We start from the raw sequence: 20,339 nt of genomic DNA, 5'->3' as shown, positions 1-20,339 counted from the left end.
CTAATGACATAGCCCAAAGGAAGCATGTACAGGGTGAACAGAATCGGTCCTAGCACGGAGCCTTGTGGAACTCCATAACTAACTTTTGTTCGTGTGGAAGTTTCATCATGGACATGAACAAACTGGAATCGGTCCGATAAATAGGATTGGAACCATTATAACGCTGCTCTGTAATAAGATGTTGTGGTCAATGGTGTCGAATGCAGCACTAAGGTCTAGGAGGACAAGTATAGAAACAAGTCCATTATCTGAGGCTAAGAGAAGATCGTTAGTAACTTTCAACAGTGCTGTTTCTGTACTATGATGTGCTCTAAATCCTGTTTGAAAATCTTCAAATAGTTCATTCCTTTGTAAGTGGTCTGATAGCTGCTTAGCAACAGCTTTTTCAAGGATTTTAGAAATAAATGGCAGGTTGGATATTGGTCTATAATTAGCCAAGACCCCTGGATCAAGACTAGGCTTTTTGAGTAAAGGTTTGATTACTGCAGTCTTAAAGGCCTGTGGTACGTAGCCTGATACTAGAGATAAATTTACCAAGTCCAATAAAGATGAGTTCATTAATGGCAGGGTGCCTTTAAGCAGTCTAGTCGGGATGGGGTCTATGAGACACGTTGATGATTTCGATGAAGCAACTACTGATGTAAATTCAGAGAGATCTATGGGAGAGAAGCAGTCTAAACATAACTGAGGTCCTACAGATGATTCAAGAGCCACTGTAGTAGAAGATTCATTTATTGCAGGCATAGGAAGCATCTGCTGAATTTTATCTCTAATAGTTGTGATTTTATTTGTAAAGAAACTCATAAATTCATCACTGCTGAGAGCTAAGGGAACACTGGGCTCAACAGAGCTGTGACTTTTTGTCAGCCTGGCTACAGTGCTGAAAAGAAACCTGGGATTGTTCTTATTTTCCTCTATTAGTGATGAATAGTATGCAGTTCTGGCTTTACGGAGAGCTTTTTTATATGTTAGTAGACTGATTGTACAGGCTAGAAAATTTTCCTCTAAGTTTGTGGAACGCCACTTCCTTTCCAGCCTTCGTGATGCCTGCTTTAATGTACGAATATGTCAACTATACCATGGGGCTAATCTCCTCTGATTCACTAATTTCTTTTTTCTTTATATACTTAAAGATTTATTACATGCAGAGTCACAGTAATCTTATAGTGCAGCTTTGAAAGGAAATGAACCCTAGTTTCCTGCATAAAAGCACAGCAGTATTCACCTCTGCCAAGACTTCCCTATCACACCTGGGTGTTACTCTAGGAAAAGGTAGAACATCATTTAATCAAAAGTACATAGAATATAATCAATCAAACAAAATTGAATACGTTCCTTACAAAACTATCTATGTTTGCAGTTTAGGAATGTTTTAGGAAAGAGCGCTTGGCAGATTGTCGTTAACAGAAAATTTCCAAAATATTTAAGTACTACAAGATCTACACACAGTTTATAGCAAACGCTGCTCACAGGGCTTTTTCTTTACTTAAGTTTCCAAGTACACATTCATTATAATATGGGCTTACAGTATGGTCTGTGCATGTGCAGGGGGCTGCAGTGAGCGTAAGCTGAGCACCACCTACAAACATTATAGTGTTAGTGCATTGCTACGGTACAAATGACAGTCGAGGTAAAAGTGGTTTTGAACTTCTACTACTGTATGCTGGCATTGAATCGTGCATTTGCACCTTTTTTTGTCCTCCCAGATAAGGTACATTTCTGCCTTCCAAGAGCTGATGCTAGTGTCATGTAGCCTCTTTGTAACAATTGCCACCTTGCTTCAGGTGCCATTTTCCAGTGGTCCTTGTCACCATATAGCTTGCAAACATTAAAAGTCAGCAAACAATATAACTCAAATTCCTAGGTGAACAGTTTTGGCGTGCCTCCAGTGAAGTCAATAAGCCAAATGGCACTGAAGCTGTATTGACCATAGACCTTCAGCTCTGAACATCTCTCGTCTTTGTCCTACCAAAGATATGGGGGTTGACATGAGGCATTTTTGGACCACAGGAAATTTTTCATAGTTCTTCGAACTGTTTGAGGAAGTGGAGGCTATTACTATCCTAAACACTGCAGACTATTATGGAAAAGTAACCTCTCTCTTGGAAGACCAACAGACCTACAAAAAGTTAAGAAGGGACCCCACCAGCACCTACAACAAAAATGTGATTGATTATTTAACCCTCTGGGGTCTGAGGGGGACAAATTTTGACATGTCCTGACATTTGTGCTTTTTTCAGTGTTTTTTAAACATATTAATGTCTAAAGTCTAATAACACTGTAATCAGCACAAAATTGGCTACAATAATATGTGAGCAGCAAGTTTATACATGATTGTGTTTTTCAGAAAAAAGTGGTGATGCATGGTTAGTGAAAAACTACAATTTTTTTACTCACTGAAATAAGACCATAAAACACAAACAGAACATTGGTTCACAAGACTTTGGAGACCTGCATGTTGCAGGCTAAAGTGTTTACTTCAGAGTGCTGTGAATGTCATCTTGTTCACACATTCACAGTAAACAATACACTGATTTAAATTTTCTAAGACACTTTTTGTCCAGAAAGGCCATTATGCAAGAGGGTGTGTCTGAGGATGAATAGTCATGTGATTTACCTGAGAACACAAAAGACGCACTGAACGACAAGACAAAGACGCGTATAATGAGCCTTTCAGTCAATGTAGATGGGACGGATTAGTGCAGCACAATACAAAACAATGAGGAGTCAAACAATCCTCATTTGAGTTAAAATCAGTGTTTTTACTCTGAGGACAAGCTAAAGTATTTGTCTCTGTGTGGAATGTAAGGAGCGCCGCTTCACGTGCGTAACGCGCCATCATCCAAACGCGCAGTGAGTAAATTCTATGATGAAGTTTGATATTTTGAGTCATTTCTCGGGGGTGTGCACATATTTATCTGGTTCACCTGAGATTATTTACATGTGAACAGTGAACAGAGTACAAGGCGGGACCACATTACCTGTAATGAGGTGAGACAGGAAAAAACGGACTTCTCCTTACGTTCATACGGATTAAATCAAAAGTGATGATTTGTTTTCGACTTGAATTGTTTCACTCAACAGAAAACATTTCAAGCTTTCTAGCCATATAATTCTTATTTTTATGAGGCAAGTATTCGCTGAGATTCTGGTTGTTTTATTTACACGTCTGTGAAGAGAAATGGCAGAGACAGAAAAGTCAGAGAGCGCACTCTGTCGGCTTTCTTTATTTAAAAAAAGCACAACGTTTTGTTTTTATTATGATGGTATACCACTAAAACTAGACCCTTTACAGATTTGAATGATATACTTCTTTTATCTGTACGATCAGAATTGACGGAGTAATTTAAGTTTGTTTCGGCCTTATCAGAAAAAGATGCGTCAAAACGCGCCGGCGTGTGCGTCGACCCCAGAGGGTTAAAACACCTGGAAAAGGACAATGCCCTTGACTGGACCACCTACTACAGACTGTATCCAGGAGAGACCATCCCCTGTCTGTATGGGCTCCCTAAGATACACAAGAGGGAGCCCCCCTTAGCCATATCATATCATTTGATGTTACATCCTTCTTCACCAGCATCCCCACCACAGATGATTAAATGTCTGTTTGGAAAAGCCTAAAAGAGTACTGCACCCTGTCTTCCAGGAGCAGTCTCAACCCAGACCAAATTTGCCTGCTATAGGATCTTTGTCTGAACACCACATACTTCTCATACAGAGGTGAATTTTATAGACAGAAGCATGAATGTGCCATGGGCTCCCCTGTGTCACCCATCATTGCCAACCTGTACATGGAAGAAGTAGAAAAGAAAGCTCTCAGCTCCTTCACAGGGATGGCACCAACCCATTGGTTCAGATATGTGGATCACACCTGGGTAAAAATCAAGATCCAGGAAGTTCAAGGCTTCACAGATCACATCAATGCAGTAGATGAAAAGACTAAAATCTCCAGAGGACACTAAAGAGAACAGGCTAGCCTTTTTGGACTGTGAGGTCATCATTGGGTGTGAAACATGCCTTACAGTTTCACACACAGACCAATGCCTTCTTGTTGACTCCCATCACCCACTGCAACACAAACTAGGAGTCATCAGGACTCTATGCCACAGAGAAAACAACACCTACCTTTATGGAGGCCAAGAGAAAGGAGGACACACACCTAAAGAAAGTCCTCAAAACCTGTGGCTACCCTAAGTGGGTCTTCAACAAGGCAACATCCACATCAGGCAGAAAAACGAGACACTGAGCCTCAAGACCCAATTTTTTTTTTTTTTTTTCAATTTTATTTTTATTTGTATAGCGCCAAATCACAATAAAAATCATCTCAAGGCACTTTACAAAAACTAAAACTAAAAACCCAACAATTCCCTTATGAGCAAGCACTTGGCGACAGTGGAGAGGAAAAAACTCCCTTTAACGGAAGAAAAAAACCTCCAGCAGAACCGGGCTCAGTTTGGGCGGCCATCTGCCTCGACCGGTTGGGGTGAGTGGATAGAGCAGAGAGAAAAGAACAGCAACAATAAACAACAAATAGACACTGCAAGTTGGTGGGGCCAGTAACTGCACATCAGCGATAAACAGCTCCAGGACCAGGGACACCTGCAGAAGGTACAGAGAGAGAGAGAGAGAGAGGGAGGGAGAGAGCACAAACTAGGGGAGAGAGAGAGCACAAGGTTAGTAACATTCAATGGTGGAATATACATGAGGTGGGAGAGAAGAGGGGGGAGGGGGGGGGGGGGGGGTAGGGTAGGGGAGCTCAGTGCACCGATGGTCCTCGGGCAGTCTAGGCCTATAGCAGCATAACTAACTAAGGGATGGTTCAGGGTTGCCTGAAGCCAGCCCTAACTATATGCTTTGTCAAAGAGGAAGGTTTTAAGTCTAGCCTTAAAAGTACAGAGAGTGTCTGCCTCCTGAACCCAGGCTGAGAGCTGGTTCCACAGGAGAGGAGCTTGATAGCTAAAGGCTCTGCCTCCCATTCTGCTTTTGAGAACTCTGGGAACCACAAGTAGGCCTGCACTCTGAGAGCGAAGTGGTCTATTGGGATAATATGGTACTATGAGGTCTTTAAGGTATGAAGGAGCTTGATTATGAAGGGATTTGTATGTGAGAAGAAGGATCTTAAATTCTATTCTATATTTTACAGGGAGCCAATGAAGAGAAGCAAATATAGGAGAAATATGATCTCTCTTGCTGGTTCCTGTCAGGACTCTGGCTGCGGCATTCTGGATTAATTGGAGGCTTTTTATTAAGATATTAGGACATCCAGATAGTAATGAGTTACAGTAATCTAGCCTTGAGGTAACAAATGCATGGACTAGTTTTTCTGCATCATTTTGAGACAGGATGTTCCTAATTTTGGAAATGTTGCGCAGGTGAAAGAATGCAATTCTAGAGATTTGTTTTATGTGTGAGTTAAAGGACATGTCGTGGTCAAAAATAACTCCCAGGTTTTTTACAGTAGTGCTGGAGGCCAGGGCTATGCCATCTAGAGTAGCTATAATTTTAGAAAAGTTATTTCTGAGATTTTTAGGCCCAAATATAATGACTTCTGTTTTCTCCGAGTTTAAAAGTAAAAAGTTACTGGTCATCCAAGCCTTTATGTCAGTTAGACAGGCTTGAAGTCTGGTTAACTGGTTTGTGTTAACAGGTTTAATAGATAGATATAACTGAGTGTCATCTGCATAGCAGTGGTAATTAATGGAGCGCTTTCTAATGACATAGCCTAAAGGAAGCATGTGAACAGAACCGGTCCTAGCACAGAGCCTTGTGGAACTCCATAACTAACTTTTGTTCGTGTGGAAGGTTCATCATGGACATGAACAAACTGGAATCTGTCCGATAAATAGGATTGGAACCACTTTAACGCTGTTCCTCTGATACCAATCACATGCTCCAGTCTCTGTAATAAGATGTTGTGGTCAATGGTGTCGAATGCTGCACTAAGGTCTAGGAGGACAAGTATCGAAACAAGTCCATTATCTGAGGCTAAGAGAAGATCGTTGGTAACTTTCAACAGTGCTGTTTCTGTACTATGATGTGCTCTAAATCCTGATTGGAAATCTTCAAATAGTTCATTCCTGTGTAAATGGTCTGATAGCTGCTTAGCAACAGCTTTTTCTAGGATTTTAGAAATAAATGGCAGGTTGGATATTGGTCTATAATTAGCCAAGACTCCTGGATCAAGACTAGGCTTTTTGAGTAAAGGTTTGATTACTGCAGTCTTAAAGGCCTGTGGTACGTAGCCTGATACTAGAGATAAATTTACCAAGTCCAATAAAGATGAGTTCATTAATGGCAGGGTGCCTTTAAGCAGTCTAGTCGGGATGGGGTCCAAGAGACACGTTGATGATTTCGATGAAGCAACTACTGATGTAAATTCAGAGAGATCTATAGGAGAGAAGCAGTCTAAACATAACTGAGGTCCTACAGATGATTCAAGAGCTACTGTAGTAAAAGATTCATTTATTGCAGGTATAGGAAGCATCTGCTGAATTTTATCTCTAATAGTTGTGATTTTATTTGTAAAGAAACTCATAAATTCATCACTGCTGAGAGCTAAGGGAACACTGGGCTCAATGGAGCTGTGACTTTTTGTCCGCCTGGCTACAGTGCTGAAAAGAAACCTGGGATTGTTCTTATTTTCCTCTATTAGTGATGAATAGTATGCAGTTCTGGCTTTACGGAGAGCTTTTTTAAATGTTAGTAGACTGTTTTTCCAGGCTAGAAAAATTTCCTCTAAGTTTGTGGAACGCCACTTCCTTTCCAGCCTTCGTGATGCCTGCTTTAAGGTACGAACATGTAAATTATACCATGGGGCTAGTCTTCTCTGAATCACTAACTTCTTTTTCAGAGGGGCTACAGAATCAAGCGTTTCACGCAGTGAGGTTACAGCACTGTCAACAACATGATCAATTTGGTAGGGAGTAGGATTAAGGCAGCTGCCCTCCACTATGTTTATACTTGGCATAGATGCAAATAGAGATGGAATCATTTTCTTAAATTTATTAACAGCGTTGTCGGATAAACATCTGCTGTAGTGGAATTTTCTTCCAGACGCTGCATGATCCATCATTTTAAATTCAAAAGTTATTAAAGAATGATCCGACAAAACTGGATTTGGTGGAAAAATTATTAGATGTTCAATTTCGATGCCATAGGTCAGAACAAGATCAAGGGTGTGATTAAAACAGTGGGTGGGTTTATTAACGTTTTGAATAAAACCAATTGAATCTAATATAGAATTAAATGCAATGCTGAGGCTGTTATTTTCAACATCTACATGAATGTTAAAATCTCCCACTATAATGACTTTATCTGATCTAAGCACTAAATCAGACAGGAAGTCAGGGAATTCAGTTAAAAACTCTGAGTAAGGGACAGGTGGACGGTACACAATGACAAGTAGAACTGGTTTTTGTGTTTTCCAGTTTGTATGTGAGAGACTAAGAGTGAGGCTCTCAAATGAGTTATAACTGTTCTGAGGATGAAAGTTTAATAATAAGTTTGACTGGAAGATTGCAGCTACTCCTCCACCTCGACCTGTACTTCGAGGAACATGATAATTTTTATGACTGAGGGGGGTTGATTCATTCAGACTGACATATTCATCCTGCTGTAACCAGGTTTCAGTAAGATAAAGTAGGTCAATTTGGTGATCAGTTATCAAATCATTTACTAACAGAGATTTAGAAGAAAGGGACCTAATATTTAATAATCCACATTTGACAGTTCTGTTTTTCTGTTCAATAAGAGGAGTGGTCTTAATTTTTATTAAGTTTTTATGAATAACTCCTCTTCTGTTAACTTCTGATTTATTTGATTTATATGTTCGAGGGGCAGACACAGTCTCTATGTGGTTTGAAGGGGGCGGCGGCTCTAAGGAAACTGCAGAGAAGCGTTTTAGACTTAGTCTCTGCATCCCGGTCCCCACCCTGGATTGTCAGGCTTTAGGTCGGCTAAGAAACTCGGCCAAATTCCTAGAGATGAGAGCTGCACCATTCAAAGTGGGATAGATGCCGTCTCTCTCTATCCGACCGGGTTTTCCCCAGAAAGTGGCCCAATTGTCTATGAAGCCCACATCGTTTGCTGGACACCACCTAGACAGCCAGCGACGGAACGACGACATGCGGCTAAACATGTCATCGCTGGTCAGATTGGGGAGGGGTCCAGAGAAAACTACGGAGTCCGACATTAATTTAGCAAAGTTACACACCGACTCAACATTAATTTTAGTGACCTCCGATTGGCGTAATCGGGTGTCATTGCTGCCGACGTGAATAACAATTTTCCCATATTTACGATTAGCCTTAGCCAGCAGCTTCAGGTTTGACTCGATGTCGCCCGCTCTGGCCCCAGGAATACATTTGACTATGGTCGCTGGTGTCTCTAGCTTCACGTTCCTGACTATGGAATCGCCAATTATCAGAGTCGGTTTCTCAGCGGGTGTGTCGCTGAGCGGGGAAAATCTAATAGAAACATGAACAGGCAGGTGATGAGCCGTGGGCTTCTGCTTAGGAATATGTTTCCGTCGGACCGTCGCCCAGGCTAATTCTCCGGGCTGCTCCGGAGCTGCCCTTGGACCGCTAACAGACCCTGAGCAGAGGAAAAACCTGGTCATTCCCTATGTGTTTCAGAGAGGCTTAAATGGATTTTTGGGACACATCAGATACCAGTTCACTTCAAACCCACACTGAGACAGAGACTGGTTCGCCCTAAAGACCCGACACCAGCATGCTAAAATAATTCCCACAAGGTTGACCAAATAAGTGAGCATACTCTCAAACAGATATTATTGAACATCTTTACCATCTCTTCAAGTCAGTGCAGTCGCATGTGACAGATTGTGAGAATTCTATGCTGTAAAAGGATGAATGTAAAAGTATATGTTAGATCTCGGACCTGAAAATACAATACTGTCCAGAGAAAATTCCTATTCCTCAGCACCTCGTTTCTTGATTCTTTAGAGAGGTACTTCACTGATGGCAAGGTCCTGACTGTGCTTCCAGACAGGTTTAAGTAATAATTAATGTAATCATGTATGGATACAGAATGAAAGAGAATGAAAGCATCTACATTACACCTAGCTCAGACTTGTAGAGTAGACTTTACTAAGAGAAAATATATGTGCTTAAGGTACCTGTACTGTATGTGATGTTGTGTTATCGGTTTGTTTAGTTGTTTAGTTGTTGTTTAAGAAACAACATTAGTTCTTAAGAAACATTAGCACTTTATTAACATTTTTAACAGTTTACAGTACTATACACAATAATATTGTATGAAGCCAAATGTTAGAGCAAGAAAATGTAATGGCACTTTAAACAATTTTCTGGTTGTCTGCATAAATTGGTCATGAAATGAGATATGATCTTCACCAAAGTCAAAAAACACTATTTCTAAGCTGATAAAGCACAGACAGTCAATGTTATTTGACCAGTGAAAACCCAGGTACTTAGAATTGATTCTCTCAATGCCTCCCCTGGATGTTTACTGGTGTCTGTGCCTGGAAAGTTCACCACCAGTTCACTGGGCTTCCCTGCACTGATCTGGAGGTGGTTTTGCAGAAACCAGACTACAAAATTAGTTCTATGTACTTCCTGTATCCTCATCTGAGATAAAGCCAATGAACAGTCATCAGAAAATGCTATCAGTAAAAAGTTCTTTGAGCTGTACACGAAGTCTGCAATATACAGGGTAAAGAGGAAAGCTTCATCTGTGTCGTGTTGAAGGTATTAGAGAAATCGAAGAACATGATTCTCACAGTGCCTTCCGGGGTTCTCCAGGTGAGGAATTGCTCTGTGGAGGACGGAGAAACTGAAGTGGGTCCAGAGGGCAGAGATCGACCAGCCACTTCATCAATTGTGATGTCAGTGCCACTGGCTGAGGCCCTACTGGTGCTGTTTCTTTGGCACCAGTACCACACAGCTGTGGTACTTTCAACATCCAGGGGAGGCATTGAGAGAATCGATTCTAAGTATCTGGGTTTTCACTGGTCAAATAACATTGACTGTCTGTGCTTTATAAGCTGTGGTACTTTCCAGCCTCAGGCTCATGTTGAACTGTGTGGCACAACTATGCCACACAATTGACCTGTGTAGGTGTTATGGAGGCTGGAACTGATGTCACCTGGACCTGCAACTTTCATCACTTTGATCTTCCCAAGCTCATTTCTCAGCTGGGCTGTCAGGGACAGACTTGAAACATGGTGGCAGAGTGCCGGATTGTATGAGTGAGGTGCTGGGCTGCTAGGAATAGAGAAATAATAATAATAATAATAATAATAATAATAATAATACTTTTATTTATAAGAATATTAAAATCTCCAAGAATGAGGACATGGTCGTAATTCGGCATTATTCCAGACAAGAAGTCAGAATAGTCATTAATAAAATACTTATTATATCTAGGAGGCTGATAGATGACAGCACACAGCACAGGATTAGACTGATCGATTTCAATAACGGCCAGTTCAAAACTGTGTACCTACTGTGTAGGTAAAAAGGAAGGCTGCTTGCATTGAAAATCCTCCTTAAAAACAATCAACATATCTCCTCCTCTGCCTGAAGTCCTTGGAAAATTAAAATAGCCACAGCCAGGTGGCAATAACTCAAAAAGAGCACTGGAGTCCTCGACTGTAAGCCATGTTTCAGTCATACAGAAGAAATCCATGTTATGAGAAGTGACAAAGTGTCTGACTATGAAAGATGTATTAGTCAATGATCTGACATTTAGCAAGCCAAACCTGGTGGGGAGTAGATTCTGGGCCTGAGAGCCAACAGCTGGTGGGGCACGGGGCAGTAGCTTCAGGTGTCGAAGATTTATTCTACAAAGGCGGAGTCGGGGAGCTGAAACCGAGGCGCCTCGTCCTCCAAAAATCTCGCAACTAGAACCAGAGAGGAAAACCGAGAGGAAAGTTCATATTTAGTCCCGGAGGCAATTGAGGCATCCAACAGACCGGCCCTGAATCGTACCAACCAACCCGCACGACATCCATGTTTCCCTCTTCGCCGCCTAGGTAGAAGCATGTGACGGCACGGGTAGGACGATGGTCCGAAAAACAGCGGAGGCAGCGGGTTTTGTGCACAACAGTCAGACAACACTTCACGGGCAACCAATCGAAGATTTAGCAGTGTTTGACGGTCATAAACCAGACTCTGATAAGCAGAGTTTCCAGCTCATCCCTATCTCCTATCTCTAAAGATTCAGAATCAGCTTTATTGTCCAAGTTTGTGCGCACAAGGAATTTGACTCAGAATTTTACTCTGCTTCACTATACACAAAAATTAACATATAAGTTAAACTTTAAAAAAGCAAGAAAAGAGTTAAAAAAAAATCAAAATGAAAAAACTAGGAATTAGAAGTGATATGTATAAGATTCCTAATTAAAGTTTTATATATACAACCTGTAAACTAGTACAAATAGGTTTGTGAAGATCCTCAATCCTTTCAAACTCTCTGAAACACCCACCACATAAGGAATGACCAAGTTTTTCCTCTGTGGATCCTGAGTTTCAGCTTGTTCATTTGTCTTTCTGACTGATGTGGATGCTGCCTTATTGAAAGCCCACTTTGGGTAGCTGCAGGTTTTTAGGGCTGTGTTCAAATCTGCGGTCTCCTTCCTTTTGACCTCCAATATTTCTCGCTCTATGTGCAGAGTCCTGATGATACCTAGTTTGTGTTTCATTGGGTTGTGGAATCTGCTCCTCAGGCCCAGAATCAGCAGTGTATCTCCATTTAAAGGATCCAGGCCACTCATTTGAAGACAAGGATGTACATATTTTGGACAGAAAAGATATATGATTTGCATCTTTTAAAGGATTTTATGACCACAGGTGACAGTCCTGTAGTCATTTAATTCTGTGATGGTGGGCTTCTTGGGCACTGAAATAATAGTGAAATGGTTGAAGAAGGAGGGCACTTCACACAGCTCCAGCGATCAATTAAAAATCTGTGCGAAGATGGGTGTCAGCTTTTGTTGATGGTCTGTAGCTGCAGCTTCAAAGAGACTCCAGTCATGGCAGTCAAAGGAGGGCTGTAACTCTTTTAACTTTGTAACTTTGACTTCTATTTCTTCGGACTTCGTACAGGATTTTAACTTCTGCCTGTAGGATGGGATGAAATGAAGCAGGCAGCAAAGTTTGTTGGTGAGGTTAAAATCTGTTCTGTTAAATTCCCCCAGAATGATGAGCAGGGAGTCTAAATGTTGTTTCTCCACAGTCGTTGTTTTGCCCATGTGACAGTTTGTAATTTATAGAGTGTCTCCAAGTGAGGACTGCATGCACGAATGCAACGTTTCAACACTGTGGCATCTGTACACTAACCTTTATTTATGTAGAAGCAGATTCTGCTCAGAGAAACTTGAATCCTGATGAGTGCCTAGTATGCTGTCACTGTGAAAGAGACCTGCCACTCCTTTCTCTTCCTCCTCAGCTCGAGGGCCGCTCTTGGGGCAGCACTGCTGTGTTAGAAAGAGCTAACAGATGATATATCTGTGGCCATGGCAAACAGGATCGGATGTGTTTTTTTCTGATGGTTTTATTTATAAATGAAGACATTACATCTGAGAACTAAGTGGATGGTAGGCTTAACAGCTGTGACTTTTCATTAGCTTGGCTACAGTTATGACTGGGACTATGGAAGGCATTTTATGAGTTACTAAACTGTCAAAGTTAGAGGAATGCCACATTAACTTAATTTAATTTAATTTAATTGAAAGTAAATTATGGATAAGCCAAATTTGGGAGAATTTTTGAAACACAATAAGTCTCACTGCTTCCATCACCAGGCTGAAAATGTTTTCACTTCCTCCTAATTAAGACTTACAGAGTGAAAAAAACTCTCATCAATATTGATATTATTGAAAATTCTGACCTGCCAGTCTTTTAAATGTGATTTTCGCAATGCAATACTAGTCAATTATTTTTACATTTCTGTCTATTTCTCATTTTATTTCCTGTTTTTTAATTTATCTTTTTTTGGACCTTTCCTCCAGCTGAGTCAGTGGATCAACCTTTTTGGTAGGAACAATTTTTTTCCTCGTGTGTTTGAGTTTGGTGTTTCTTACCATCAGTCTTCTGTCTTGGTGTTAAAAGCAAGGACTAGCCATTTTTGCTAATTAAAGACAAAGCAGAAAAAATAGAAAACTTTATAATTATGATTTTCAAAATCAATCAAACATCCTATTACAGGTAGTGTGTGCAGTTAAATGTCTTTACCACTCCACAATAATTCCAACACTTGTTCAATAATTGCATGATTCTAATCTACACCATTTTCTAATAGAAAACCACCAGCAGTTCACTTAAATCAAAGGTAAGAACAAAGTCTCTTATTTATATTTTAATTCTTAAAGTATACAATTACCATTATTTGACTGGGATTTTAATCTTTCATTATTCTTTGGGCTCTAAGAAAGAATTAAATGTCTGGGACTTCCAGCCCAGATCCATCATCTCTGTTGTGACCCAAAAACAAAAAATTGTCACTTCCTATTTGATTCACAGCGGCGCTGGTGAGGACTGAATGAATCAATCAAAACCAATAACTACAAGGAAGGACTGGAGAAGGTTAGAGGACAAGAATAGGTTGTCAAGGAAGAGCATACCATTTCTAAAGACAGAAGGGAAGAAAGGAGATATAAATTGGAAGCCGGAGAGCCCATAGAATAAGGAGATTCACTGATTTTCTGTAGCCACACTATCAGCTCAACACCACATACTTACAAGCCCACAACCTGTGACTCATTCTCCATCCCACTTGAAGCCTCACAATCTGGCAAGGAGACCCCCTGCTGTACCTTTCTTCCCAGCTTTAATGTAACCCAGCGACCACACTGGATGTGTGCCAGACTGCTACAGAAAGAACAGAGGCAGGAGGATGAGGGTATTATCTGTGACCCTGGACCTTGAGTTGGGCAAGAGTGAAGACAGAGTCAGAGCATGGAGAGCAAAAAGGGTGAAGGTGGTTAAAATTACTGAGGGGGGAACAGGTCAGCATGTTAGTGTATCTTAGGTTGGTCCTAGGTCAACTCAGCAAATAGAGTCAGCTCCTTGTCTTTCCAAAAAGTTTTCCCCTCTTGCCTCAGAATGGATAAATCAAAGTTCCCCAGAATCTTCTGCTGTGGTCCTGAACAGATTGGTCTTGTACCAGCAAGACCAGGATGAGTGTGGGGCATGGTCATACAATGGTAAACTGTTTCATTTAGTGATTCAGTACCAAGCCTCATTACTTTATTTGCTAACTCTGGATTACCTGTGTCATTGCTTATAAAGCACACATCACATCAATTACAGGATTGAGATAACCACTTTGATAAAAGCTTCCAAACTGTACCATTCAGCTTTTGAAGATATTCAGACAGGAAGTTTAAATATATAGTGGTGTGAAAAAGTGTTGGCCCACTTCCTGATTTCTTATTTTTTTGCATGTTTTTCACACTTTAATGTTTCAGATCATCAATCAAATTTAAATATTAGTCAAAGATAACACAAGTAAAGACATCATGCAGTTTTTAAATGAAGGTTTTTATTATTATTAAGGGAAAACAAAATCCAAAACTACATGGCCCTGTGTGAAAAAGTGTTTGCTCCCCCTTTTAAAACACAACTGTGGTTTATCACACCTGAGTTCAATTCCTCTAGCCACACCCAGGCTTGATTACTGCCACACCTGTTCGCAATCAAGAAATCACTTAAATAGAACCTCTCAGGTAGAGAGAGACCAGAGAGAGAAGAAGAGAACACAAACTAGGGGAAAGAGAGAGCACAAAATTAGTAACATTCAGTGGTGGAATATACATGTGAGGAGGGAGGAGAGGAGGAGAGGGGAAGGGAAGGAGGGGAGGCCTAGGGTAGGGGATCTCAGTGCACTGATGGTCCTCAGGCAGTCTAGGCCTATAGCAGCATAACTAAGGGATGGCTTCAGGGTTACCTGAAGATTTGGATTAAGCCACTGGCTTTAAAACTACTTGGTTAGGTGTAGAAAAACATTGTGACTTGCATTACATCTGTCTGTGACCACCACTGGCCACTACATAGCAATGTCATGTCAGTGCGAATTCTGCTAATCACCACTGAATACCATCCCTTATTTCCTCCAGTAGGTGTAGTAGGGCTCAACTAACGTACATATAGTGGCAAGAAAAAGTATTTGAACCCTTTGAATTGAACTGGTTTTCAGCATTAATTTGCCATAAAATGTGATCTGATCTTAATCTAAGTCACAACAATAGACAAACACAGTGTACACAAATAACACACAATTCTAAATTCTCATGTCTTTATTGAACATACCTATTAAAGCTTCACAGGAAAAAGTAAGTAAACCCTTGGCGTTAAGAGCTGGTTGAACCTCCTTTGGCAGCAAGCTTCAATCAAGTCCCTATGGTGGCTGTAGATAAGATCTGCACAATGTTTAGAAGAAATTGCTTCAGCTCTAGTTTTGTAAGATGCCTGGTATGAATAGGTTTTTGAGGTCGTTCCACAGCATCTCATTTACTTCGATGATTAGGGTCATTGTCCTGCTGCATCACCCAACTCCTTCAGTGACGCAAGCCCAGTGATGCTGCCTACACATTCTTCACAACTGGGATGATGTTTTGATGTTGGTAAGCAGTGCCCATTTTGCTGAGTGCTGAGTATTCTTCCAAACAATTCAAATTTTGTTAAATTAGTCAACAAATAATTTTCCCAATAGTGTAGGATAGGTTTGCCAAGGCACACTTTGGCAAACTTCAGGCATGCAGCCATGTCTTTTTGGAGAGCAGCAGCCACAAATGCCATGCCTGTTCAAAGACTTATGTATGTTAGTCTCATGAAAAGAGATCTTTGCCAATTCCAGTGATTCCTCCAAGCCTCTAGCAATTTTTTTTACCTTCAGCTTTTTGCTCGAATTTCTGGTTAACTATTACAGAAGAAAATGGATAAAATAACATGGGAGGAGACCAATGACTCTGAGGGAAGATCACCCAACCAGTTGATCAGATGACATGAGAAGGTGGCCTCAGATAATGAATGGAGATATTTTAAATTTAAATTTTTTTGTCTTCTCAGTCAGCATAGACGGTTCTGGATCTGGGCTCTGTCGCAGCAGTTGTTGCTCCATGTCCCATGCAATGTGGCATTTTGTTCTAAGACTGTAGATCATTTCAATTCAATTTTATTTCTATAGTGCCAAATTACAATTCAGTCATCTCAAGGCACTTTTCAAAAAACAAACAAATAAAAATAGAACAAATCCCTTATGAGCAAGCACTTGGTGACAGTGGAGAGGAAAAATTCCCTTTAACAGAAGAAAAAACCTCCAGCAGAACCAGACTCAGTTTGGGCGGCCATCTGCTTTGACCAGTTGGGGTGAGTAGATAGAGGAGAGAGAAAAGAACAGCAACAATAAACAACAAATAGACACTGCAGGTTGGTGGGGCCAGAACTGCACATCAGCAATATACAGCTCCAAGACCGGGGACACCTGCAGAAGGTACAGGGAGAGAGGACAGAGAGACAGGGAGAGAGTATCAACATGTCTCTTAGACCCCATCCAGACTACACTGCTTAAAGACACCCTGCCATTAATTAACTCATCTTTATTAGACTTGGTAAATTTATCTCTAATATCAGGCTATGTACCACAGGCTTTTAAGACTGCGGTAATCAAACCATTACTCAAAAACCCCAGTCTTGATTCAGGAGTCTTGGCTAATTATAGACCAATATCCAACCTACCATTTATTTCTAAAATCCTTGAAAAAGCTGTTGCTAAGCAGCTATCAGACCACTTACACAGAAATGAACTATTTGAAGATTTTCAATCAGGATTTAGAACACATCATAGTACAAAAACAGCACTGTTAAAAGTCACCAACGATCTTCTCTTAGCCTCAGATAATGGACTTGTTTCTATACTTGTCCTCCTAGACCTTAGTGCTGCATTCGACACCACTGACCACAACATCTTATTACAGAGACTGGAGCATGTGACTGGAATCAAAGGAACAGCGTTAAAATGGTTCCAATCTTATTTATCATACAGATTCCAGTTTGTTCAAAAATGGAGCTATGAAAGTGGTCAGCAGAGAAGACTCTTTTGGCACCAGAATCTTCCAGAATCCTGCATTGGCATCTAGATTTGAAAACACTTTGGCTCCAGCAAGCTGTCCTAACGTGTTCTCAACTGAGGGAAGTGGGTGTTTCTCTCGCATCACTTATTTTTCAGCTCTGTGAGGTCAGTATATATTCTGACCCTGCCTGTCTGCTTGGGCACCACCACCACAGGTGCACATCACTCCTATACTTTAGATGTAAACTCCTTGCTGTTCCATACGATTTAGTTCTTATTTGATCTTTTGGTAGGAGTGGGAGGGAGATGTGCCTGGGTGTAGAGAGGGAAAAAGGCTGTGCCCCAGGCTTCAGCACAATGGATAAGCCACCCTCCATCTTTCCCAAGCCAGTGAAAAGCTTTGGAAACTCCTTTTTTACAGTCTCTGTGGAGTCCAGGGTGATGTTCTCCACTCTGGCAACCAACTGTAGTGCCATGGCTGCCGTTCCATTCAACAGTGGCATTTTCAGCCCTTTCACTATTTAGATGTCATCCCTGGTGTTTTGATTGTTTTTACTGAGAGTGGCTGTGAACATGCCTTTGACCATTAAGCATGTCCCTCCTGGGCCTCGTAGAACTTTTATAGGCTTCTCCAGTCTGCTGAACTGACCCTGCATGTACTGTGATTCTGAAACTGCAGTGACATCAGCTCCAGTGTCAATTTTGAACACTGTGTTGTGATTATCCACATTTATTTCTGTCATCCTAGGACTGGTGATTTCGCTGGCTGACATTGAGCCCAGGAAGGCGACTTCATCCACGAGGTCCTCAGTGGACATTTGTTTAGTACAGTTTCTTTGCTCTGCACATAATTGTTCTTGCATAATGTCCCTTTTTTCTGCAGTGATTACCTGCTGTTGTAGTTTGTGCCCTTTTACATCTCCACACCTTTTGCACTGTCTGTCACTCACCTCCTCTAGGCTTAAATGCAGTGAAATATTATTAGACCACAGGGAGCAATTGCCACTAGGAACTTGATGGTATTTTGGCCATGTAGGACTCGCCACTTGAGTCAAAGTTATGTGGTTTCTGAAGGGGTGGTCTCTGAGCAATCAATCACACGTAGTAGATGGGAAGTGTTCTCTAAAACACTGTGGCATTGTTGCATTATTTGTCTCCCTGGGCAGTAACATCTCATCTTTTTATCCATTAGGTCCAACCAGAAAGAAATAATCCTCAGGATCTGACCCTGAGGATCCAGCTGAAAGCTGTTATTGTAGCCCTTTGTCAGTTCATTAGCCAAGGAGGTAAATGCATCCAATGGCAATCCTGTGCAGAGTAAGCAAAGGTTGTTCTTAGGTTCTTAGGAGCAGCAGATGCATTTGTGATGGTTCAGAACACTGTGTTGCCTAATGACATTGAAGGGGATGGTCAAGAAGGGGACGGGCTGCATAGTCATGTTCAGGCATAAGCAAATATTCCCACTTTGCTTCTTCACAGTGTGTTTCCCCCACTGCATTGCTGGTAGACGCATCTGAGGAAACACTTTGAGATAATTAGCTGAACATTTATTTCTGCATCTGTAAAAGCAATACACAACATGTGTAATATTTATAATTTGGAAAGCTATTAACACTTAAGAAATCGGCTAAACTAGGCTTTCTGGTGAAACACAAGACTTTGTGGTAGACCCCCACACCCAAACACACACACACACACACACACACACACACACACACACACACACACACACTTACATAACTTTGATCATCAGCTTTTATGTTAACCTATTTCTTATCTTGTTTCTTCATCTTCTATCTATTCTTTATCTTAAACTTTTTTCTACTATTCTTTTCTATGAAGCAAGTAGAAATGAAATCAACCTGCATGTTTCTTGTTTGTAATTCCACGTCTGTCAATAAAAATCCTTGAATCTTTGATGAAGTGCATAGATCTGAGAACTCATTTGACGCTAACAAGTGTAACCGGGTTATAAGTTATTTTTATGTTATAATTATACAAAATAATGTTCAGCGCCAGTTTAACATGCCTGGATAGTAAGACCACCATCCGCTAGGGCTCGCACTCGAGTTAATGTGAGATGTCTGCTGTTCTTCGATGGTGTCCCCATTTTAAATTAAGAGCGTGCCCCTTTTCCTGTTTGGAACCGCTGTGGGAGAGGAGCTGTTGAGCGGAGTATTTACAGGAGGGTCTTTTATTGTTTTATTCTTTTATTGTACCAGGTACCGCAGAATAAACAGCAGAATTCAACCAAAAGCCTTGTGTCACTATTTGTGCTCAACACCATAACAACACAACGCAGAGTTTCTCAGAGTACGTCGAGAGTATCATACGATCTGAGTACACATAGTGACGAGGAGAGTGGGAGAGAGATCCAAGATGGCGATGCGGATGACGGAAAACCAGGCACAGAGAGAGGCGTCTAAGGCTTCCGGTTACACAAGCACAGTGCTAACATTAATGTTAAAAAGTCTTACCCATCTGCCTCACAAGTACCCACCCAAGCACTCCTTCAGCAGAGCTTTACGGCCCAACTATTTCTGTGGGTAGGGATGTTGTGTTGTGGGTTTCCCCTCGACAAAATCTATTGTTCTGACTTAGATGAAGATCAGATCACTTTTATAATTAATTGGAATTAATTCATTATTAGAATTAAACAGCTAATTCCAGGTGGTTCACATACTTTTTCTTGCCACTGTATATGGAACTGTTGACTACAGTCAAATCAACTGCATTAATGGAGCAGAGAGTGAGGCAACTTCATGGTGTCATGATAAAATTCTCACTTTTGCATTTGCAAACAGTGTTACTCCAGTTTATAAAGATAATATTCTCATCCAAACATTTGAGTGTAATCAAATGACCTACTTAAATGAATGATCACGAGTGATTTGTATTTTTCCTTACATTTTTGAGTATTTTTGCTAATTTCCCAAAGCTCTAGAATGTGAACATTGAGCATAACCAAACTGTACTACTTTACTATTCCATTATCCTTGTTTGCCTTAATCATATATACTCTGTTTTCTGTCTGTTCACTTGTGCATGTGCATTATATACGTGGTTGACTGTGTGGATCAATTTTGAAACAGTTGTAAAAACCCTTGTTAACCTGTTTAAAATATTTTAAATAATATTAAATTATTTGTTTTTTGATCTGTATGTATTTATTTTATCCAGATAAAGGTGTTAAATTACATTGTGCATTTGTCTTCACAAAGTAACAGTACCTTATATAAGTTGACTGTGGAGAAACAGGGTGTGTTTGTTTTGACTGTACAGTAAGCTTA

At 40.7% G+C, this 20,339-nt stretch overlaps 1 protein-coding gene across 1 annotated transcript in view; it reads left to right on the top strand.

Moving 5' to 3' along the window:
* LOC113135720 (rho GTPase-activating protein 23-like) overlaps positions 1 to 13,741 on the top strand; it is a 92,812-nt gene extending 79,071 nt beyond the window's left edge. Inside the window, 3 exon segments of the mRNA XM_026315947.1 lie at positions 12,989 to 13,013; positions 13,279 to 13,308; positions 13,500 to 13,741. Of these exon segments, the coding sequence (XP_026171732.1) occupies positions 12,989 to 13,013; position 13,279 (26 nt within the window). The 3' untranslated portion in view covers positions 13,280 to 13,308; positions 13,500 to 13,741.
* The last annotated feature ends 6,598 nt before the right edge of the window (positions 13,742 to 20,339 follow it).

This window comes from Mastacembelus armatus, chromosome 19, assembly GCF_900324485.2.
Source record: "Mastacembelus armatus chromosome 19, fMasArm1.2, whole genome shotgun sequence".
Classification (NCBI taxonomy): domain Eukaryota; kingdom Metazoa; phylum Chordata; class Actinopteri; order Synbranchiformes; family Mastacembelidae; genus Mastacembelus; species Mastacembelus armatus.
This window is presented reverse-complemented; position numbering and strand designations above follow the sequence as displayed.